The sequence below is a fragment of the Dasypus novemcinctus genome, chromosome 6 (genome assembly GCF_030445035.2).
Source record: "Dasypus novemcinctus isolate mDasNov1 chromosome 6, mDasNov1.1.hap2, whole genome shotgun sequence".
NCBI classification, from domain to species: domain Eukaryota; kingdom Metazoa; phylum Chordata; class Mammalia; order Cingulata; family Dasypodidae; genus Dasypus; species Dasypus novemcinctus.
The window spans coordinates 74,887,687-74,911,105 of record NC_080678.1 but is presented as its reverse complement, the minus strand read 5'-3'; the positions used below and the strand labels follow the sequence as shown (position 1 = coordinate 74,911,105).

At 35.4% G+C, this 23,419-nt stretch overlaps 1 protein-coding gene and 1 non-coding gene across 5 annotated transcripts in view; both read left to right on the top strand.

Annotated features, from left to right (window-relative positions):
• The window catches only part of CTNNA3 (catenin alpha 3), a 1,802,485-nt gene that overhangs the window by 1,719,036 nt on the left and 60,030 nt on the right, over positions 1-23,419 (top strand). For all 4 annotated transcript variants that reach the window (XM_012529825.3, XM_071215825.1, XM_058298912.2 and 1 more), the window contains one exon: positions 14,439-14,544. In XM_012529825.3, coding sequence (XP_012385279.2) covers positions 14,439-14,544 — 106 coding nt within the window. The remainder of the gene's footprint in view (positions 1-14,438; positions 14,545-23,419) is intronic.
• LOC111767092 (U6 spliceosomal RNA) lies at positions 22,698-22,804 on the top strand. Its single transcript, XR_002798988.1, has one exon. It is a non-coding gene; the product is annotated as a U6 spliceosomal RNA (small nuclear RNA).

The window sequence follows — 23,419 nt, the reverse complement described above, 5'->3', positions numbered from 1 at the left end:
TTAGAGCCATTTAAGTATGTGGGAAATTGGCTGATCTAAAGGACACCAAAATTCAGCTTTCAGACGACAGCAGAAAGTTCAGTTCAAGCTTTCAAGTATTTGGCATGTTTCTAGAAATAATAGCTAAGTGTAAAAATAAGCAGTTCTTTCTTTCCTTGGACCTGTGTCTAAAAAAAATAACAAATTTTCAAATTGAATTCACCTTTCACCTTGAGTTCTTTGTTGCTTTATAATAACCCTAAAAATAAATCCTGTTGTCTTTACAACAGGATGTTGTGAGCAACTCTGCTCACAAGAATAAACTGCATTTTAGTTGTTGTTTAACCTACATAATGTTTCCTCCTCTAATATCTGGAATCTAAAATGAGGGGAAACAAATAATGTCCTCATAGTCAATCATAGTTTCAATTTGGAACTGACTTTAAAAAGGAGAAGGAAGATATGTTTTAGATAATTATAACATGCTAAAAGTACTTGCATATTAAAAAAATTTTAGAATAAAAATGTATCTTGGGATAATAATCCATTGCCTAATTTTAGTTACTCAAAGATGATTTTCTATTGTGTATTTGACCTTCATTTTGAACCCATAAAAGAAATAATACCCTTTTCTTATTTCCATTTCTCCTCTTGCATGGTTTCTAATAATCTTTTATTTGATAATATCTAATAGTCAGAGGCTAGAATAAAAATTATGAAGAACCATAAAGTTTATTTGCAACTCAGGGAAGAGAATTTTATTCGTGTATCTCTTTAGATGCTTATTTTTTGGAAGTGCTGTGATATATCCCCAAGAATCTTAGAGTCTGTTTCAAGAGCTAATATGTATATATACGTAATACAGAGATAAAAAGTGATGACAATCTTGAGAAACATAGGTAAGATGGTAGACATATTTAGAGGGATCAAATATTTATTTTCTGCTTTAACAACAGGAAGGGCTTTCTGGAAAAGATGTTTGGACTACACCTTTAAATATTAATCTCCAAAGTAGGGTCCATGAGACATTCTATTGGCAAATAGAAAATATTACAAATATTTATTTGTCATCTAAAATAAGAATCATGTTCTTATCAGTATTTAATACATGGATTGACACTGGCACTCTTCTTTAGTGTATATTTCATACAAGAGAGATTGATAGCTGAGAAGAGTTGGTTATAGTGTCTTCCCTTGCTCAATAGATTTCAGCACACCACAATTAATATGTGCCTGGCTATCTGGATTTATGAAGTATATAATCTAGGTTTAACTAAGCTAACCCTAATTAAAGAGCATATGTAGTTTAAAACCTTCAGAAGAGAAACCATGTATAGGGGATAATTAAAAAAGGGAAGCCAAAACAAAGAGCAAGAAGATAACGGAATTGGGATGTCCTTATTCATAGGAGGAGATGTGGTCAGCCACATAACAAAGTAAAATCAATGATGATCTAATAAAAACTGGTAAAAACTGGGCCAATAAAATTAATTAAGATGGCGTGAAGGAAGCAAATGTGACTCAACTAGTTGGTCACTGCCTACCACATGGGAGGTACCAAGTTCAGTTCCCATGCCTCCTGAAGAAGATGAGCAGACACCAAAACATGCCGCAGTGAGCTAGACACTGCCCCCACCACAACAAGCTAGATGCCACACCATAGCAACAAGCGGACACCTAAACAAGCAGATGCCACAAGGCCAGAAAATACCACAACCCACGGGGAGCGGATGTGACTCAGGCTGTTCGGCACTTGCCTACCATATGGGAGGTCCTTGGTTTAGTTCCCAGAGGCTCCTGGAGAAGACAAACAATGAGCAGACAGATGAGAGAACCATCTGGGGGACTGCTTGAAATATGGGTTAACATCATCTAATGTTCATGTTAAATTTCTCCTTAAGGGAATTTTGTGTCTGAGATCATTTTTAATGACAATAGCATTAGCAAAATATTTAAAATAGTTTCTTTCATCTTTAACTGAGCACTTTAAAATTCATGTTTCTGTGTAAATTTTATAATATACATAATTTATTAGCACAATAGTATAGACATAAATAAATATACACGTATAGAGAATGAAGGTAAAGTTTGTATCATCTCACACTCTGCTGGCCAGAGCAGACTGAATAAAGGCCTCAAATCAACCTACTTGGCTAAAACTATGAATGTTTGCGGTTGTAAAGCACCGAAAGCTCAACATCAAGTGGGAACGCCTTCAGAAGGCCAGCTTCTGGCATAAGCATATTAGCTTTGGAACTGATCCATGGAGTTTGCAATCTTAATAATTTCAGCCTTCTGGGAAAATGTCATATTTTCTCCCTTTGGAAAACAAAAAAACAGCAGTTGTTCAGCACCAGAGTATAATCCATAGAACTGAATTTTAAGAGCCTCCTCCTGAGAGCTACAAAGGGACTTGGATTTTGTTCAGTGATAATCTTATCAGGTGGACATTGGTTTTCTCATTTCCTATTATTTTCTTCCAAAATAACCCCACTTAATTGGAGTCCCAATGTCTCACCTTTCAAGGAACATTTTCCAAAAAGGGGTTTGGGGAGGAGTTCTAGGCAGGAGAGAAAGGCTGCCATCTCAGTCAGATTCATTGTGTCCACATGCCATCATTAAAATTTTCAATAGATTTTGGGAGGCTTTTGAGGCCTATTTTGAGAAAGAGAACTGGCAGACCTTGAATGAAATATACCCCCTGCAGAAAAGGGTGTAGGAGGAGCTGTGGTTCAATATAACCTAACACTGTCACCCGAGGCACACTGCCACGGCAGCCCCAAAGCACCCGCACCTCCTAACAAAGCAAAAAAATGTCTGGAGAATATGAAAAAAAAAACAGAGAGGAAAAGAAGAAAGAAAGTTTAAACTTGCTTTCCTTTATAACCCTTTCTTTTTGTAACTCTGGTTTAAAATGAAATAAATCATTAATCATACAATTCTAAACTAGGTTATAGACTTTTCAGTATAGCTTATTCCAATATCAATGTGTGACCCTCCCACCAGTCTGACAAATCAGATATAAAAGTAGTTCTAAATACCTGATTAATGTGAGTCTAATTTAATGCTAAGGAAAGGGATTTTCAGGGCAAAGACCAACACATACCAATGAGAAGATGGATCATGCAACTTGTTTTACAGTGATAATAATTTAACTTCTTTTAATTTAAGAAATATAAGTATGCTCTCTCATATACTTGGGATCAATATCTAGGTATTAGGCATACCAGTGGGAGAAAGTGAAAAGTGATGTGTGTGTATTTCTAAAATAGACCTGATTATATGGCATTCACAATTAAAAATAATATCTTTTTCTTGAAAAAACAAATCTTGGGTTACCACACAATGAAGTAATTCCATAAAGCATTTTAAATCAGTGGAGAACAGCAGTAAGGACACATGAACATGAAAACTAGATGTATAAAACTGTATTTGGAGCTGGCCATGCGCAGTGCTGATGCGCGCAAGGAGTGCAGTGCCACACAAAGGTGTCCCCCGCGGGGGAGCCCCACGCGCAAGGAGTGCGCCCGTGAGGAAAGCCGCCCAGCGTGAAAAGAAAGAGCAGCCTGCCCAGGAATGGCGCCGCCCACACTTTCCCTGCCGCTGGCGACAAAAGAAGCGGACAAAGAAACAAGACGCAGCAAATAGACACCAAGAACAGACAACCAGGGGAGGGGGAGAAATTAAATAAATAAATAAATCTTTAAAAAAAAAAAAACTGTATGTCTTCAGTCACACTCAATCTGAGTAAGTTAATTTAAATGGTTGTCTTCACAGAGTGTCCTAAAATTTCATAAACTCCAACTATATCCAAAGATCATGCCAAAGAGCATGCCAAAGATCAGCTGGCAGGTTCTCATTGTCTCACAAACAAAAAGTGAACTGTCCTGAGGCTGGTGGGAAATCGATCCATGACCTATCCCTGTTCCCAATTTGTTAAGTATGATAGTTCTTGACCAAGTGGCCTTTTTATCTGTGTATGTTTCTTCATCTGAATCTCATCATGATATTGCACTATGTTCAGAGTGAGAAGTGATTTGGTGGGCTTCGAGCGGTTAAATGCTAAATAATGATGGCTTCATATATTGGAAAGGCTTATTTTCCAAGTCCATAAAATTTGGTCTGGTATAAAAAGGCCTAGGAGAACCAATATATCACAGTGTATTAAGGTGGAGCTGGAAAAAATGCCCAGACTCTGTAAGAGATCATGTGCATGATTAATGCTGAGGTCACAGCCGACAGGAAAAGGAGGGACTCCCACAGTTGGAGAGCATGATTGTATTTACAGTACATTGGCTTTGATGAATGTGCACACTCAGAGAAGTAATATGTGGAAGGCGAGAAAGGGCCTGTTTTCATATGTGGGTGTTGAGTACAAATTTCCAGTTAAATTCTGAGAAGGTGTCAATGAATAATGACGAGTCATATTGACAGTGGGAGATTATCCTGGATTATCTGGAAAGGGCTGATTAAATCAGAGGAGTCTTTTGAAGAGGGAGGCAAGAGATCAGAGAGGAGAAAATATTTGTGATGACAGAAGCAGTGACTGGAGTGATGTGCTTTCAAGATGGAGGTGGTGGTGGGCATAAGCCCAGGAATACAGGTGACCACTAGAAACTGAAAATGGCAATGAACCCAATTCTTCCCTCAGAGCCTCCAGAAGGAACCAGCCCTGCTGATGCCGTGACTTGAGCCTAGTGAAACTGATTCCAGACTTCTGATCTCCAGAACTGTTATATAATAAATTTATGTTGTTTTAAGCCACTAAAATAGTGTTCATTTGTTACAGAAGCAATAGGAAACTTATATAAAACACTACATAAAGAAGGATTAACAAAATTATCAATAGAGTGATGCTGGCCATGTGTTAAATTGGGAGCAGTGAGAATCAGCATCCATGAAATTGCCAATTCTAGTTTTTCCCTCAGGTCAATGCAAGAAATCCCTTGCCAGCCAAAGAGTAGATGTGCCTTAGATGGCAGTGATCTGTACGTGTGATATCAAAACAATATATTTAATCAGTAAAAAATAGTCCAGGTCATTTCTGTACAACTTCTATAAACAAACTTCCATCCATAAACCACAATTTTTATCCGCTCTTGAAGTTCTAAGGTTCATTTCACTGATTGACAACTCTTCATTGACTCTCAGTGCTTCAAGATGCATCCTACCAGAAAACCAACTGTGCTTTCACCTGAATTTTTCTTAATTGGCTCCAAGACTATTAATGACTTAAATGCCTGGCTTTTAAAGGCAGACAGACCTGTATTCATATACCTGGAGAAGTTAAGGGACTTTGGGCTTTTAAGTTTCAGTTTCCTGGTTACAGAGTAGAGATAAAAGATTTTAGAAGGGGACTGGGCATTTAAGGCAGCACAAGTTTTAAGTGTGCAATTATAGGTGTATCCATGATGTGATTGTTAACTCCTACATTTGTGCCATGAACAACTTGCACAACTCTATGCAACAGCCCTGAGTATGAGAATTGAGGGTGAAAAGTAAGCAATTAGAACAGAGCCTAGACTATAGTAAGTCCTCGTAAAATTTATTATATATAGTATCTGTACAAAATTACATAGAAAATTAATAAAATCTTCAAATTTAGGGAAAACTGGAGAAGGTTGCACATCTGTTTTATTAAAGACAAAAATCAAAATATCTGGCTAGATGTCTTCTTGCCTATAGTCTAAAATTTTTTCTAATGAAATCCTTCATTATAATTCTACTTCCAACAAGATGTTTAATTGTGTTCTGGGTGGTGGTGTTGCTGTTTTGGGATCCTGATGGGTATTCTGTGAAATCCTTTTCTGAGTTCTATAGCTATCTTGGATTTGTTGCAACATCAACAAGTTGAGGATAAATTGTGGAATTTCAGAGCTGAAAAACAGAGAAAATAGTATGTCTTAGATTTTCTGGAAATCTGGTTTGTGGATTTGAGGAGTGTTATCCCTACTCTATCCACACATATGCATGCACACACATGCACAAAAAACAACAGCAGTAGCAAGAATAACAACAATAATTATAATAATAGTAATAATAAATTAACTGAAAATATTCCTGTAGGCTGATCCCTGAAAAGATCTCTAAAATAGGATCTGTACTTTTTTCATAAGCAAATATTACTTCAAATGTGACAGACTATCATCACTATGCACAAATTGGAGTTCTAGAATTTTTGCTTTTAATAACAGACTGTTTCCATGTGATAATTTCAAAACAAGAAATAAATAATAGAATTGGTCTTGAGCCCAGGCAGAGTATTTGTCTTATAATTTCAGCTGTACTGGTAAAGGGCCTTGGTTTTTTCCCAAACTTCCCCCAACTACTTGCTGACTTCCAAAGTTCCTTTTGTTGCTAAAATGAAAAATTAAATAAAATGTAGGATTTTAGCACTCTTGGGAATATGCACAGAGGCAATGCTAGAGTTCATAAAACCCTGTTGTGTTTTTCCCGCCTGGGCTCAAATAGAAAAAGTTTGCAGCCTTTTTTGCAGTCTGCATATCTGAGTTCTGAAATGTTGGTGGGAATGATGTGTGCCAGTTATTTTCCTGATTCTTATAACCTTCAGCAATACCCTCCATACTCATTTCCTTTCCTTGTCAGATGTCAGGATACAATACATCTAGAAGTTGACTCTGAAGTCTTAGGGGATGGAAGATCCCCTAAATACAAGAAACTTGGTCCTTAAATGACTATGTGGTCCTACACAGCCTACCACTCCACAATCCATCTTGGTTGTGAGGTGAGGGAAAAATAAACTTACCGTATTAAGTCACAGAGATATTTTGTTATTGTAGCAGTTAGGCTACTCTGACTAATCCGAAACATGAAAAACAGAAATGAAGAAAAAATAATGTTCAAATAGTTTCCCTCCTACATGGAGCAATACCTTTTCAGGCTTGAATCCCAAAAGTTGCTCAGGATACTAATTACTCAGAATGATTGTTGTTTGTTTATTATTCACTAGCCAATTTGCAAGCTCTTTTATGGGGTCCTCAAAACAGAAGAAGTACAATTTGCAAGAGAGAGTACCATCCAGAGGTAGAAATTTTCCTAATTAAAATATCATGCTGACTAGTAAAGGAAACTTTACTAGTTGAGTTTAGTATCTCTTTTTAGCTCATCATTGTTGATGGCTTCTAGGGTTAATGACTTTTTGTTTTTGAATCTAATTTCACAATTATAAATAAGGGATTCTGTTGGTACTCTTGCAAAGCTAAATTATTAATTATGTAAATTTATGCACATATACACACAGTTTAAGGATGCATATATTTTATATTTATTTTAATAAAAATACTATAGTTAAGACTAGACAGTAATATAGTTAGCAGTTCTAAGAAAGAACTCTACTCAAGTTAGTTTTTTTTTTTTTATTTCTCCCCTCTCACATTGTCTGCTCTCCATGTCCATTTGTTGTTTGTTCTTCTGTGTCCACTTGCATTCTTGTCAGTGGCACTGGGTATCTGTGTCTCTTTTTGTTGCATCATCTTGCCACATCAGCTCTCCATGTGTGTGGCACCACTCCTGGGCAGGCTGCACTATTTTTTTCACACAGGGCGGCTCTCCTTGCAGGGTGCACTCCTTGCACATGGGGCTCCCCTATGTGGGGGTCACCCCTGTGTGTCAGGGCACTCCTTGTGTGCATCAGCACTGAGCGTGGGCCAGCTCACCCCATGGGTCAGGAGGTCCTGGGTTTGAACCCTGGATCTCCCATATGGTAGGCGGACGCTCTATCAGTTGAGCCAAATCCGCTTCCCACAAGTTAGTTTTATTGTCAGCAAGCACTCTGATTTCTAAATAAAGAAATCAAAAGCTACGTTTTTAAATAAGATAACATTATTTGTAGTGGGAGAAGGGAAAGCAAAATTAACATTTGCTAAACATCTACTCTGTGCCAAATATTGAGTAAAATATGTGGATTTATATTATTCACAACTATATGATAGATAATACAATCTGCATTTTAGTGATGAGAACCTAAGCTCAGACCAGCTAAGTCACTTACCCAAGACCAATTGGCTAATAAATGGTGTTACTGGGATGCAGACAGAAACCTTTTTCCAAAATCTGTATTCATTTCACTCTACTACACTGAAGCATTAAATTTCAGACTTAGAAATAAATAAGTGAAACAATAACTATGTTTAAAGCTAAGATTCTCCAATAAAAGTGCTATTTAAAGGGTTGTAAATAACTGTCAAAAGATGCAGTCTTCTATCTAGCATAGCAGGCATATTGGCTGCACTTTGAGTTTAGGGTTTAGAATGCAGAGAAAGAGGGTAAGATATAAAGAAATAATATCTCAAGAAAAAATTTCCCAGCACCATAAGCTATTGGTATGATTTCAGCCATCTGCTGTGAACTTAAATAAGGTCTATGCAATGTAATAGGTTTTCCATTTTGCTGGGAGACAGATTTAGGTTGTGTCTTTTGAAGTTATTATGTGTGAGGAAGTCACTGTTAATGTACCTTCTTAACCACACAACACCTAAATCTAATCCTGGTCTTTGCTCTCTATTGCACTCATGGTAACTCCCATCAATGTCTAATAAGACGTTTTTAATACTTTATCTTAGTGTATTTTTTGGGAGGCAGTTTGCATAGTGGTTAAAAGCAGACTTTTTAGCCAGATTTCCTGAGTTCAAATCTCATTGCAAATACTACCTCTGTAATTTAGACAAGACATATTTAACCTCTCTTTTCCTCAGTTTCCTCATCTCTAAAATAGGGTAATAATAATTTTAACTCATAGGATTATTATAAGGATTAAATTAGTGAATATTTATGGAATAGTGCCTACAACAAAGAAAATGCTAAATGTGTTAACTTTTATTATGGAGGAAATATATACTCTAGATATTTTCATGAATTAAGTGAACCACACTGTCATGGTGTGTAGTCTAGTGGAAAAAAGGATGAAGGGGAAGTGTTTGAACTTGAAAAGGGCAATAATATGTTATCAAAAATTTAGGGGCTATAAAATGCTAAAGATATAATTAAGTTTTTTGTTTTGTTTTGTTTTTAATCAGTGGCAGAAAATACTAAACCATTTAACAGATATTATCTCTCCTAAAAGAAAAAAACAAGTCAATGAGACCATTTGGTATTTTGTTTTTAAACCAGAGCTCTATGTAGTTGAGATGTTAGTGGTCAGCTGTATCATCTTCTTATTTCTTGTGGTCATCAAAAGAGAAAAATGGGAGGGTTGACCGAGTGCCAGAAATGGGGTGAGGTCAGGGAGGGGAGTAAGAGTCAAGGATAGGACAGTGTGAGAAATGGCTGACAGGTTTATGTTGTAATGGTAATTAAGTTTCAAAGATATCCTTTTCACTTGCTTTAATAAAATTTCCATGATATGAAAATTGCTGGAGTAAAGCAGCCTTTCCCATGATCCCTTCTAACCTGTAATTCTATGATTAATTGGCAGGCCTCGTACTTCAGAGCTTGATCTGCCCTCATTTTTTGGAGATAGATTGATTATTATTGTAACCACTGTTTATTAAAGATCTCTGGCCTCTGGTTTCTTTAAAATACATCCAATCTCTACCCTTCCCTCCTCTGGGTATCTTTCTCCATAGCATCTAAACTCAATGATTTATGACACGATTTGCTGACAGGAGATCCTGAGAACCCATTATGAAAATGAAGGCAGCAAACAACTTTGAATGTATTTCCCAGTTTAAAAAGCCTTCATTATATAGCACATTTCAGGCTGAGAATATTAAAAATTTATCATAGTTTCAGTAATTGTAACTTCCTCTGGGTACAAATTCAATGCTTGGCATGATATAGAATCATTTATAAAATGTGTATTTTGTTTGGCACTCAGTTGAAAACTTGCCAGGCAATACATTTAATTAAGAGCATGAAGAAGAATAATTGTGGTCTGTCAGAGTATATTATTATCACTCTTAAGTTTTACATGTGTTTAAGATAGTGGCGCCCTAACAAGATATATATTTAAAGCTAGAGATACTTTCCCTTTCATCCTCTCAGGATTTTTATACAGGGAAATATTTTATTTTGAGGGGAAGGGTACATTAGCTACATTTCCTAGGTATAACTATATGTCCATTGTTTAAGCTAAGAGTATGTTAGTGCTCTCTTTAGAAACAACCTTTGTCCATTGTTTAAGACCTTGAAAATTGATATGTTGTCTTTAGGAAGCTTAGACAGCTTTATTCAAGTTTAACTTTCTCTGGAGATGCATAGAAATAATGAAATGTTATAACTAAGTACATAACATCAGTCCTGCCTGATGTGTAAAGTAAATTTGATAAGAGCAACTCAAAGTATTGTAATGATTAATGTTGTTTAAAAAAATAAGACAACATGTGTCAGCAGATTCAAAGAGAAGTGTGATGATAACCATCATCTAAGGCTAGATATTCATTGCATTAGACATCCTATTTCATTTTCACAGGAAAACTGGCTCATAATGAATTTAGGAGGCTACATGGAGAAGGTGCAATAAAGGGCCTTTTTGCACATACAGGGCACAAGCATTTGGTGTTCAGATTTTTAGGTATAGAATTATGTGATCATTTAAGCTTGCAGGAATCCACTCTGATTTTTCTCATTACATAGTGTTATTCTCCTTAGAGAACAAAGGTTTTCCTCTAATAAGAAATCTTACCAGATTGTACATTAGAGTATCCTCAAGGCCAACTTGAGATATGAACATATCATGTAAGATATAAACAGAGATTTTTTTCCATCCCCCTTCTAACTCCACTGTATCTTGACCTCTTAAAATCTTCCCTTTTTAACATTGACCAGCTTATTCCCTCCTCCTACTTCCTTACTACCCTCAGCCACCCCCCCAACTCTCCTATTAAAGTAATTGCTTTAGTGAGCAGTCCCTTCAGGGCCCCATTCTCTGCTTGGGACAAGAGATAGAAATCAAATTAAAATCTGACAACTGAGGATAGTGACCATTTGAATGTTTCAGGTGCCTGTCATGACTCCCCTTTACTGGGTGAGAGCATAACGAGTTTGAATTAGGAAAAAACAATTGCTTATGTTTTTCTGTCTTGGTGAGATTACAAACCAAGCTACCTTTCCCACACTCTCTCCCTGGAACCCAGATGAAAGGTGGGTGAATATTTTGAGATAGATAAATTTCTCTTCTTAGGATCACACCTTAGGACTTATGTAACCCAAAACTTTTCATTTAAAAAACTGTTGAGTTTTTCCTGCTATTTACTGATGTGATGCTAATTTTTGTCCTTTTGGGTAGCTGGTTCTCTAATTCTGACATTAATTTTTAAATTAATTACTTCCTTCTTATAAATTAATTTTTTTAGCTTATATTAACTAGTTTTTGTTACTTTCATCCACAGAATCATTACTGAGTGATCTAACTAGTTTAGATCTTTAAAGAGTCAATGCCGTTATATACAATATAGTTCCATTATAGAAATGAGTATAATGAAGGCTACAACATACATGCCACAAATGAGGTAAAAAGTGTTGTTAGGTTTTAGAAGAAGGAAAACTCTCATGTACTTGGAAGCATCTGCAATCGCCTTCAAAAAGAGGGTTAGGAATTGGACAGAGAGGTGGTTTTAAGAGGATGGAATAGTTATTTTCATTCTAGTAACCCTTTATTTTCAGGAAAGAGAAGATAGAAAAAGTCACTTTATCTTATCCCATTTCAGTTGTGCACATATCACATCTTTAAAGAATAGAGCTCAATGTAAAAAGTTCTAAATAGAGAGACATTTGACTACCCTTTTACAGTAACATGCCACAGTTAGTATACATTTTCATCTTCAGAAATGCTGTTCTGCGTCAAAATGCTTAGTCACTTAAGAACCAAATGGAAAGTTGCTGTAAAAATGTAAAAAGTATATGATTTATTTGTACCAATGTTGTCAAATCCTGAAATAAATCCAACTTTTATTCCATGGCATTAGGATGCAAAACTGTTTTAAAGTGACAATGTATATTTTTTGTTTGCTTATTTAAAGCAATGTTCTAAGCACTCTGAAAATTAACTCATTTAATCCTTCAATTCTGTGTGTTGGGTGCTATTATACTACTATTACAACAGAGGAAATTGAGGCACAGAGTGGTTATTATCTGGGTTAATTTAGATAGTAAGAAGTGGTCTCTTTCTGGAAAAGAGCCCAAGACAGTGTGACTTCAGATTTATGCTCTTAACTATAACATACTACCTCTTTTTCTCTAGAAAGAGGTGGTATAAGTAAAAAGAATCAGAGAATAGAGAAAGCATAAACAAACCACTTAAGGAAGAATAAATGAGTAGACTGACCTTAGGCCTACTGACTTTCCAGGACTCTCTGAATTTAGAATTCTCAGTCTTTTTCTACAGGCAAATTCCTGCAGTTCTTGCATACCAAGTTGTGACGTTGAAACCTGGTATGGGATATGACTCCTGGGGATGAGCCTCCCTGGCACTAAAGGATTATTACCAAGCACCAACTAGTGCTGATTTGGATAAAGACCTTGGCCAAAAGGGGGAAATATTAAATACAACTAAGTCTTTGTGACTAAGAGATTTCAAAGTGAGTTGGGAGGTCATTCCCCAGGTTACAAGTATGCACATCTCAGCAGGATCTCATTGACTGCCATAGTAAATAGTGCCTCAAAGAGTAGGGCTCCTGAGTGCTCTAGAGACTTCTAGACACTATAAGCAGGGCAGACAAGCTCAGCAATTTGGCACCCTGTCAGTGGGTCTTACTTTGGAATTTATGCTCCCCAGTGTAACAGAGTTAGACTCATTTGTAGTTTCCCTACATAGGGCTCTTCTACACCTTTTTTTTGATCTATCACTAGTATTATACTTTTAAAATATATATCCCAGAGACATAAATCTTTGGTCAGTTCATGTGCCTGTTGAGCCCCAAATATCAGCAGAGTTGCAACACTTACCCTCCAGTTCATGGGACTCACCCAGGACAACTAACAAGGAGATGATGATGGACAATGCTTATCCCAAGGAACAGAGAGTGTTTGCAACTGAAAGCAAGACAATTCCATCCATCTGCCCCATTGAATCTAAACCCTATCTCCATTAAAAAGAGAGTAGGCATCACCATTCCAAAATGTTCAAGATTGGGGAATGAACAATGGACTGAAGTAGACTTATTATTATTCTATTATGGACATTTTTATTCTAGCAATGAAAAAATTTGTATCATTGATATAAAGGCATTAGCTACCAGCAGTTCTAAGGGGAGGGAGAGGGAAGAATAGGTGTAATTTGGAAGCATTTTGGGGACATTAGAATTGTCCTGCATGACATTGCAATGATAGGTACAAGCCATTATACATTTTGTCAAAACATATAAAATTGCGTAGGGCCAAATGTAAACTGTAATGTAAACTATAGTCCATGGTTATTAGCAGTGCTTCAATATGTGTTCATAAATTGTAACAAATATACCACACTAATGAAAATGTTAATGTGGGAAAGTATGGGAGGAGTGGGGGTGGGGTATATGAAATCTTCTATATTTTTGATATAAGACTTAGGTAATCTAAAGCTTCATTAAAATTTTTTTTTAATTTAAAAATTAAAAAAAATAAAGCAGCATCAAAGGAGTAGGGAAGACCTCCTGGAGGCACCCAACCACTCCTCTGAACTTCCAATTTGAGTCTTTTCTTAACTAATCCAAGCTTTGTATGTAGATAGGTCAATCTGCAGCAACTGATTTTGCAACACATGTTTCTTCACAATAAGGCTGGATTACTTGAGATGAACAGAGACTGTGTCATTTCAGTATTTGTGAATTGTCCCTGGGCCTAAATTAATTTTTGTCTGAGAGAGAATTTTACCCATTTCTGTAATGCTTTCAGTTTTTCTCTTGTATTGATTTTAGAATCAATAGAGTCTCTTATGAAAGGCTTTAGAATACAGTGATTCCTATGACCACTGTAGGGCCAACTGAGTCATACACTTTTTAAGCCTGGACTTACCATGTTTGACTTAATTATGGAGAACAGATGGTGTGATGGAAACAAAATGAAATTAGCTGAAAGAATATAACAAGGATTAATAAGACAAAGATTAAATATAATAGTTTATCAAAATGGATTGTTAGACGTATAGAATATCCAAATTCATATTCCCTCCTAGAATCAAGAAAATACCTTTGCCCTGAAGTATCTGTATTTCACAAAAGATCTCTAGATGGGGTTTACGTAAGGAATACCTGGGAATAAAGATTGAATGATATCTATCTTCTAGGCATTTAGGTATTTCCTGAATCCTAACACCACAGGCTTTCATTAGAGGGGAATGGATTTTAATTAGCAATTGTTCAGGCCCAAATTTGCAAAGCCAATGGACGGGCAAGTACTTTTGAATCCAATCTTTTTTTTAAAAATATTATACACACATATTTACACATATAAATATGTTGGAGTGTGATGGTGTATTTCTCAACATGAATTACTACAACAAATGTGTATTCTTTTATTTTCAGGGGAAAAGGACCACTGAAGCATACAACAGATGTGATCTATGCAGCTAAAATGATATCAGAATCGGGATCAAGAATGGATGTCCTTGCTCGGCAAATTGCCAACCAAGTGAGTTCTTTACAAATGGGCATAGTGAGAATCTCTGCTGGTTGCTTTCTGCCATTCAAATGTTGATTAAATCAAGGTTGAATTTTTGCCCCATTGGATCGGTTTTTCCTAAAATTATGCTTGGATTATTTTAATACATATTTCATAATTAATGCAAAGTAATACACAATTAATACTAAGGAATACTTAGCTAATTTTTTCATAGGACAAATAGTAATACTAGATATCAGCATTTTGAGCTTTGAATGAGTTATTTTAATTGGTTGTTATAACCAATTGTTTTTCTTTTTTTTAATGGTTATCTTTCTTATTTTTGTTCTTCAAAATTTATGCTTTTGACAAATTCTATTAGGTTGCTATGTACAGTTACAAGAAAAATAGTAATTGTTATGTAATCATCCTAGAAACTAATGCTAAAGTTTCTAAACCCTTTGATTTCCTTAGATTTCTCATGTCTCTACTCCAGTTTTCTGAGCAGCAACTAACTACATTATTAGAGCTACCTTCTGCCTAACTTTAATAGAAAATTCTGCTGATTTCATTAGTTAATATATTGGAAAATTCAATTAATTTTTCAGACTGGGGTATAGTATTATTATCCAGATTTTGTATTATTCAAATTCACAGTACAAATTTAGTCTTCCTTTGGAAAAAAGACACTTTCTAAAAATTTTGTAACTATTCTGAATTATTTCATGCTTATAAACTTTTGAGGAGAATTTTACTGGAATTTCTCTTAATATGATTACTATTATTCACTTTTTATATCCTTTATTTCTTGGAATATAAAGAATTTCTCCCTCATCAGATATTGTATTTCCAGCTATGAAGAAGGAGAAACAAAGAATAATAATAGCTGAAACAAATATTATTTTTAAATATTCCCTCAATATATGTCTTTTTCAGTATCTTACTACTTTAAGGTTATTTAAGCATGATATAAATTTTATCAATTTTAGTTTTTGGAATTTACAGATAAAAACAAACTCCATCCTAAAGAAGTCAAAGGTTCCTAGTCTGAAGAAGTAAATGACTGAGGTCAAATCGGTCTACCTTTTCCCTTATTTTAGAATCTTATTGAATTCACTTTTATGAGGCAGACCAAATATTAATGGAATAAGTGAAATCATAATACATTACACATATATGCATATACTAGTAATTTTTAAAATATCAAATACTTTCTACCATTGGACTCCTGTTCATTTTGAAATACACAATTCTCAAATTTCAAATAATTGCATCACTTTAAAGTTGTATTTTCTTATGTTAATACTATTCTTCATCAGATCAGATCACTTGCAGTAGGTACTTTTATAGTTTTATTAGATTATGCCTTTGTTTTTAGCATTATTAAAACTGCATTGGAGGAAATGGAAGTATCATCTCACTTCCGCAGTTTTTATATTTGAAGAATAGCTTGAAGAAAACAGTCACTGACTAATGAAGAATTATGGAGAATTCTCTTTGGTCTTTTCTACTTCACATTGTAGAATAGTTTCCCATAAATCACTTTTGTTCTGAACAAATAGGGTTCTAGAGAATCAAAATTGAGAATAAAGAAACTGACTCAATTGTTGTGGTGACCCATCTAGAAGACTGTATAGGATTGTGGTTCTGATATTGTTGGATAGTTTATCATACAAATTGTTAGAGTAGGAAAAATATGTGAAAATTATTATGGAAAAAAGTTGAATAATATTAGGAAGGCAATTTTGTAAGTATGTAAACACATAATGAAAAAATCTCCTGGAACATTAGTTCTTCCTATTGTGACCAATCTAATAGTTCAAAAATTTCAAACAATTTTTTAAAAACTTTTTTTCCTTTACTTTTAAAGAAGGTTTAAATTACATAAATTTTACATAGAAAATATATGGGATTCCTGTATACTCTACTTTACCCCTTCTCACAGTTTTCCCCATTATCAACAATTTTCATTAGTATGGTACATTTGTTAAAATTGATGAACACATATTAAAGCATTGCTACTAGCCATGGTCTATAATTTACCTATGGTTTACATTTTAGTGCACAATTTTATAGATTTTGAAAAAATGTGTAATGGCCTATATCTGTCATTGCAGTATCATGTAGAAAAATTCCAATGTCCCCAAAGTGTCCCATGTAACCCATATTTTCCCTCTTCCTCTTCTCAGAACCTCTGGTGATCATTGTCTTCATATCAATGTTATGTTGTTATTACTAGAATAATAAGTCACCTTTGGTTCATAGTTGCATTACATTCTTCTGTTTGTTTATTCTTCAGTCTTGAGGATCAGCCACTCTGCTGATTAAGAGGGGCCTTAGAACTCATGGGGCAGATGGATGGAATATCCATCGGCCTACTGTTGTAGTTACTCTCTGTTTTGGAGATGGGTGTTCTCCTTCGTCATATGATGCTTCCTAGTCTGTTCTTGCTAGAATTTCAGCAGATTAAATATCAATCAATTTCCCTTCCTTTCCTGTAGATGTGTGAGATATATATATATATAAATCAATTTAGTTTCATTCATTCTATAAAGTCTCAGAGTCAAAGTCCAAATGTAGAGAGAATGAAATGAAATCATATTACCTAAGGCTTCTAATTCTGCTTGCCTGCATTTCATTTTTTCCCTTTCTCTTCTTTCCTGCCTTGCTTCTTTGAACAGATGGTTATTGTGTTTGTATCTTGTACAATTGACTAAACTGAAAATACCATTAGCTAGCTAGGAAGAAATGAATTAAACCTTTTGTGTAAGCTTCTAGAACTGTTAATATAGTCTTACTCTTTTCAATCACCCAACATCTCGGGTTATAGAAGTGTGAGTATCTTAAATATGTCACCCAAGATGTTATTTGTTAAAAGACTTGTAAAACTCAGGTAAAAACCCTGTTCCAGTATACAGTATACTCCTGAAGGATAGGATATTATTACCTATCACAATTCTTAGATATTATGCTCATGAATAAATGGAATGATAAGTGAAGGAAGATTCCAGAATTCTGAGACATATTTATTTCTATTCCTTGACTCTACACTGTAATTCATATTTTTAGCAAATATTTTAAGTTAGATGAACTGTCTAATACATCATCAGATAAGAATGATAAAAGCAAAAAAACCTTAGTTGTCATAGAAGTGGTATGCCCCAAATAGGAAGATAAATAGGAGCCAAAATAAAATTAGCATCTTTTAGAGTGTTTTGCACAAAAAGAGGCGGTGGACTTGGCCCAGTGGTTAGGGCGTCTTGTCTACCACATGGGAGGTCCGCGGTTCAAACCCCAGGCTTCCTTGACCCGTGTGGAGCTGGCCCATGGGCAAGTGCTGATGTGCACAAGGAGTGCCGTGCCACACAGGGGTGTCCCCCGTGTAGGGGAGCCCCAGGCACAAGGAGTGCACCCTGTAAGGAGAGCCGCCCAGGGCGAGAGAAAGTGCAGCCTGCACAGGAATGGTGCTGTACACACCGAGAGCTGACATAACAAGATGACACAACAAAAAGAAACACAGATTCGCGTGCTGCTGACAACAGAAGCGGACAAAGAAGAAGGTGCAGCAAATAGACACAGAGAACAGACAACCTGGGTGGGGCAGGGAGGATGGGGAGAGAAATAAATAAATAAATCTTTAAAAAAAAAAGAGAGAGAACAAAAATAGACTTTCTGACCTGTAGTTGATATGCTTGAGTCCTAATTACTTCTTCATTATAATTTTGCCAAGCAAAAACATCCAGATTATTGACTGGGTACTACCACTAATCATAACTGAATGCAATTAAATGAATTTTCAGTGTTAAATACATTGATAATCAATATCAACAATTCAATAAAAAGGGACATTTTAAAAACAAATAATCACAATCCAATTCTTGCATAATACACTCAATTATGAGGAACCACCCTCAAGTATATTTTCTATTGATATTTTGACAAAGTATTGTTGGAAGCTAACCTCTTTTTAATTTATTCTTTGCTGATGTTATGAAAATCAAAAAATTATTTTATGTTTGGTGTGTAAATACACTGTGTAAATAAAATTATTTTTTCAAAAAGATAAAACCCATGATGTCTTAAAATATTATGATAAAGCTATGCTAAAAAGAAACTTCTGGATCATTCATTATATATTTGTAACATGTCTCTTTAGGATATAATTCTTGGCTGCATCTTGTGCAAAGATGTATATTTTGATGCTAATATCTATCAGAAATTTATTTTGAGGAGAGATGTTGATAGCTAAATTGTTATCAAGACTAAAGATCCCCTACTTTATAAAATATATTCATAACAGGTTCAAGAGAATTAGAAGGACTAAAGAAATACTGAATTATTATTATTATTTTGCATCCTTGTAGTCAGTCCATCTCCTATTTAAAGACATGGTGTTTCACCCCACCCCCCCCTTCTAGATGTTTGCCATTTTCCCATTAAAATAATTTTTAAATGTTTTTAGTTTAAATCACAGACACCTGTTCCTTCAATAAGATGTTTTAGATATGGGAAGAAGGGGTTATTTGGATAGGGGAAAGGAAAGAGTAAGCAAGTGTTTCCTTACAGGTAGTTGGTTGTTTTTAACCAAATATTCCAGATAGCCAAAGATTGTCAAAGTTACCTTCCCTGATCCTTACACATCCCTTACATAGGGTAAAGCTTTTTTATGTTTGTTTCAACCCAAATAATTTTTTCAATTGGTCAATTTCATGCATCAGGAAGGAGGAGAGATTTTTGAGTTATAATCTAGTACATAAAGAAATTATCCCCTCTAAGAATTTTTTATGGAAGTAGTATAGATCATATTTTACATGTGAACATAAAGCTGAAAAGTCAATTGCATTAGAATTTTACAAATACAAAAAGCAGGAAACTTGATGAAGATAGAAAACATCTTTTACTTTAACTTGTACTGGTATTCAAAGTATAAGCCACTGATACTTCTCACAAGTTGCATTGCTAGTCTAGAGCATATGTTTCAATGTTATACTCTATCTCTAATATCATAAAGGAGCCCCACTGATTTTTAACCATACTTCCTTAAGAACCTTTCTCTGTTCTGTGATTTGGAAACATCAGTTTGCTATATAAGAGCAATAATAGGCATAGCAAAGTAGAAGAAAACTCAAAATAGGTTTAGAATTTTAGTGTAGAATTATCAGGAATTAATGGTTGATCCCATGTTATAGGTAGGGGGGAGGGAGAAGGAGCTTTTCACTGAGATAGTAAAAGGGGACATGGGTCAGAGGGAAAGGGGGCACGTTTATAGTGGGCTGGATTTGTGAAGTTTTCTGTGTTGAGTGTGAGATATTGACAAGATGCTGAGATGGGGTAGGCAAATGTAACAGGGGATACATGAATTTCTGAAAATAGAACTGGATGATAGAGCTTTGTTGATATTTAGTGTGAAAGTGATGGATAAAGCCAGCACACTATCTGCTATTGTCCAGGAAGAGGGTGAGAGTGAGAAGATGCCCTCATACAAAATGTGAGAACACTAACAGGGGCAGGCAAAGGGAAAATCCATTCAAAGCAGGCAGGAAGTCTCAGTCCTCAAGCTGGGAGAAAGTAAAATAATTATGAAAATTAAGGGGGTGTAGAATTTCAAGAAGAGAGAAATTCCAGAAGCTGCAGACAGTTGAAATAAGGGAAGAATTGCAACATGTATAACACCTTTAGCAAGACCATTAGTGATTGCAAGAAAATTAATTTCTGCTGAGTAGAAGGGTTGGAGGCAGTTTCCAATATGATGAGGAAAAGAGGAAATAGCATTGAAACTTTTTTAGAAGACATGATCCTGAACAAAAGGAAGGAGATGGGATTACAAAGGTGAGTTTATGTTTGAGACACTTGAATATGTTGAAGGAATCAAGGAAAAGAGAAAAAGACTTGAAAAGTACAGAAACAACAGGATCATTAATGATCTGAAATCGTGAGGAAAGAGAAATGCCTCTGTGCTGGAGGACCAGTGTGGAAATGAACCCTGAGCCAAGGGAAAGGTCATGGAGACACAAAGTGCTCTTACTGCCCCTGATTGCTTACAATTTCTATTCTGGAAATCACAGTGACACCTAATACTTTTCACTAGCCAACTTTGCCAGAATTCCAGAATTTAGGCTGCTTTCTGTCATTTCAAATTTTACGCATTTCACATTTTACATGTATCTTAAATAATGTTTATATTCCAGTATGTGCAAAAATAGGTATGATTATGAAATAAAGTTCTTTAAAAGTGTTTACTTTTTAATTTCACCCTCAAAATTCAAACTGAAAGGTAATCAATGCTTTTCACTTTCCCCTTCATTACTAAATGATATATTCTGTAATGGTACCAAGGATCTAACTGGAAGAGTGAAAGCTGTTTTAAAGTGAGAAAACAACTTAGGTTGACATGCCATCAGCTTGCCTGAAGTGGTTGTCCTGGTGGTTATAAAACTTAGATTACAAAAAGAAATCCTCCGTGTGTTAAGGAACTAAGCAGCGGTCCTTGTCAGTCAACATCTCCTGTCTCAATGAAATAAGTGATAATAATCAAAACATATTAAGGTATTCTACAACTAGATCTGCCTGAACGTCCCTAGCAGTATTCCTTTAAAAGTTTTTTTCTATGTAAATTTATTTGAAAAATGTTAAGTGTAAGGGATGGCCTACAAGTCTAAGTCTCTCATGTAAAAATGTAAAGGTTGGAAAAATATTATTTGATTTTAATGAAGGAGGCTTGGCAAAGAGTAGAAGAATATTCTTAAAGTGAGAATGATTCAAACTACTGATTCTGCTTCTAGGTAGGCAAAACGGACTCAGAAAGGATTTCAAAATGGCAATGGGAAAGAGGCTTCAAGAGATTTTATAGCAGGGGCATTTAACAATTAGTATGTTTATCTACTTCTGTTATAAAACGGATGCCATATGAGGTGTATTCAAGAGTCTCAATTCTCGAAATGAAGAGTGAATCTGGATCAATTAACTTTATACACACACACATATATTATTAGAGAAGTTGTGAACTTAAAAACAATCATGCATAATGTGCAGAATTCCCATACAACATCCCTCTATCAACACATCATTGTGGTACATGTATTATACATTATAAGAGCATATCATCAGACTGTTACCCCTAACTATGGTATCTTTTTTCTATACCTGCCTATTATTAACAAAGTAACATCTTCGGCATTGATGCAAGAATACTACAATATTGCTGTTATCGTCCATAAAGTTACTTTAGTTGTATTTTTCCCATGCACCTCCACATTCTTACCACCTTGTAATAACAATGTACATTTGTTCTATTTCATAGAAGAATAAAGAAGAACGTGAATGCTTTTGAACATTAACATGGATGGTAATGTTGTCCTCTTAGCCACAATCTTCCTCTGGGTTCACAATGTTATTCACTTCCTAGATTATTCTCTAGCTTTCTTTCAATTGGTCAAGTGACTTTTAATTTCAAAAGTTCTATTCAAACTTTCCACTCATTTGACTCATTCTTCCCTTAACAGAATAAAAGACTGTTCTGGTATGACCTTGAGAGTAAGAGAGTGCCTGCTGGGCTTAAACTAGGTTGATTGCATCATTGGTTGTCAAAAATCTGATTACTGGTTTGCAGGCAATTTTATGAGAGGTTATGTACCAGTGCTAATCTTTAAGTAACAAATCAATACTAACTGAACTGATAAATCAATTTACAAACCAGTGACAATTTGCTCTTTATGATATAAGATACAACTAGTAGGTAGACTTACATGGTTCCTAGACCACAGAGGTAAGGAAGTGGAGACAGATAATGTGAGTTTGAATAATAGTTCTACCACTTATTAATTAGAAAATTCAATTAATATCTTTACTAACTTTTCTGTGCCTCGGTTTCCTCCTTTTTAAATGGGGAAATGGATAGAATCTACCCCCTGAAATTGTGGTGATTATTAAAAGACTTAATAAAGGTAAGGCACCTAGAATAGTATGTGACACATAAAATACTATATGCATGAGTGATTATCACTGAGTTTATCCATGAGACCAAAGAAAAGAGAGAAAAGTTATTCAGTGAGGACAGACTAAATGTTGTTTTGCATATAGACTAGACCATTGACCCTGGTTACCAGTTTGAGCAATTGGGTATATAGCTGTGACATTTATAGAGATGGAAAAGTGGGGAAAAAATATGTTAAAAAAATAAAATAGTGCTTGCTTCAGCAGCACATATACTAAAATTGGAACCATACAGAGAAGAATAGCATGGCCCATACGCAAGGATGGCACACAAATTCGTGAAACACTCCAAATTTTTACTTGAATCTCTGGGCTGTCCATTTGCCACCTGGGCCCTGAGCTGAAGCAGGGTTATAGCACCTCCTCTCCATTCGTTGGACTTACTCAGGTCAGCTAACAAGGAGGTGAGGATGGATAATCACTGCTCCAAGGACCTAAGAGAATCTACGACTGCAAGTCCCATCCATCAACCATGTGGGATTGAAGCCCTCTCTCAATTAAGAGATGGAGTGGGCATCACTATCCCAGAATCTTCAGGATTGGGGAATAAAATATGGACTAGAGTGGATTTTCTGGTATTCTACTATACAATTATTGTGTTTCTAACAATGGAAGAAATTATGTCATTGATGTGCAAACAATGGCCTCTGGAGTTGCTGAAGGCAGGAAGAGGGAAAAAGAGGTGTAATATGGGGTCATTTATGGGACTTGGAGTTGTCCTAAATGATATTGCAGGGACAGATGCAGGACATTATATATCCTGCCATAACCCACTGAATGGACTGGGAGAGAGTGTAAACTACAATGTAAATTATAATCCATGCTGTGTAGCAGTGCTTCAAAATGTATTCATCAATTGCCATGAATGTACCACACTAATGAAAAAAGTTGTTGATGTAGGAAAAGTAGGAGT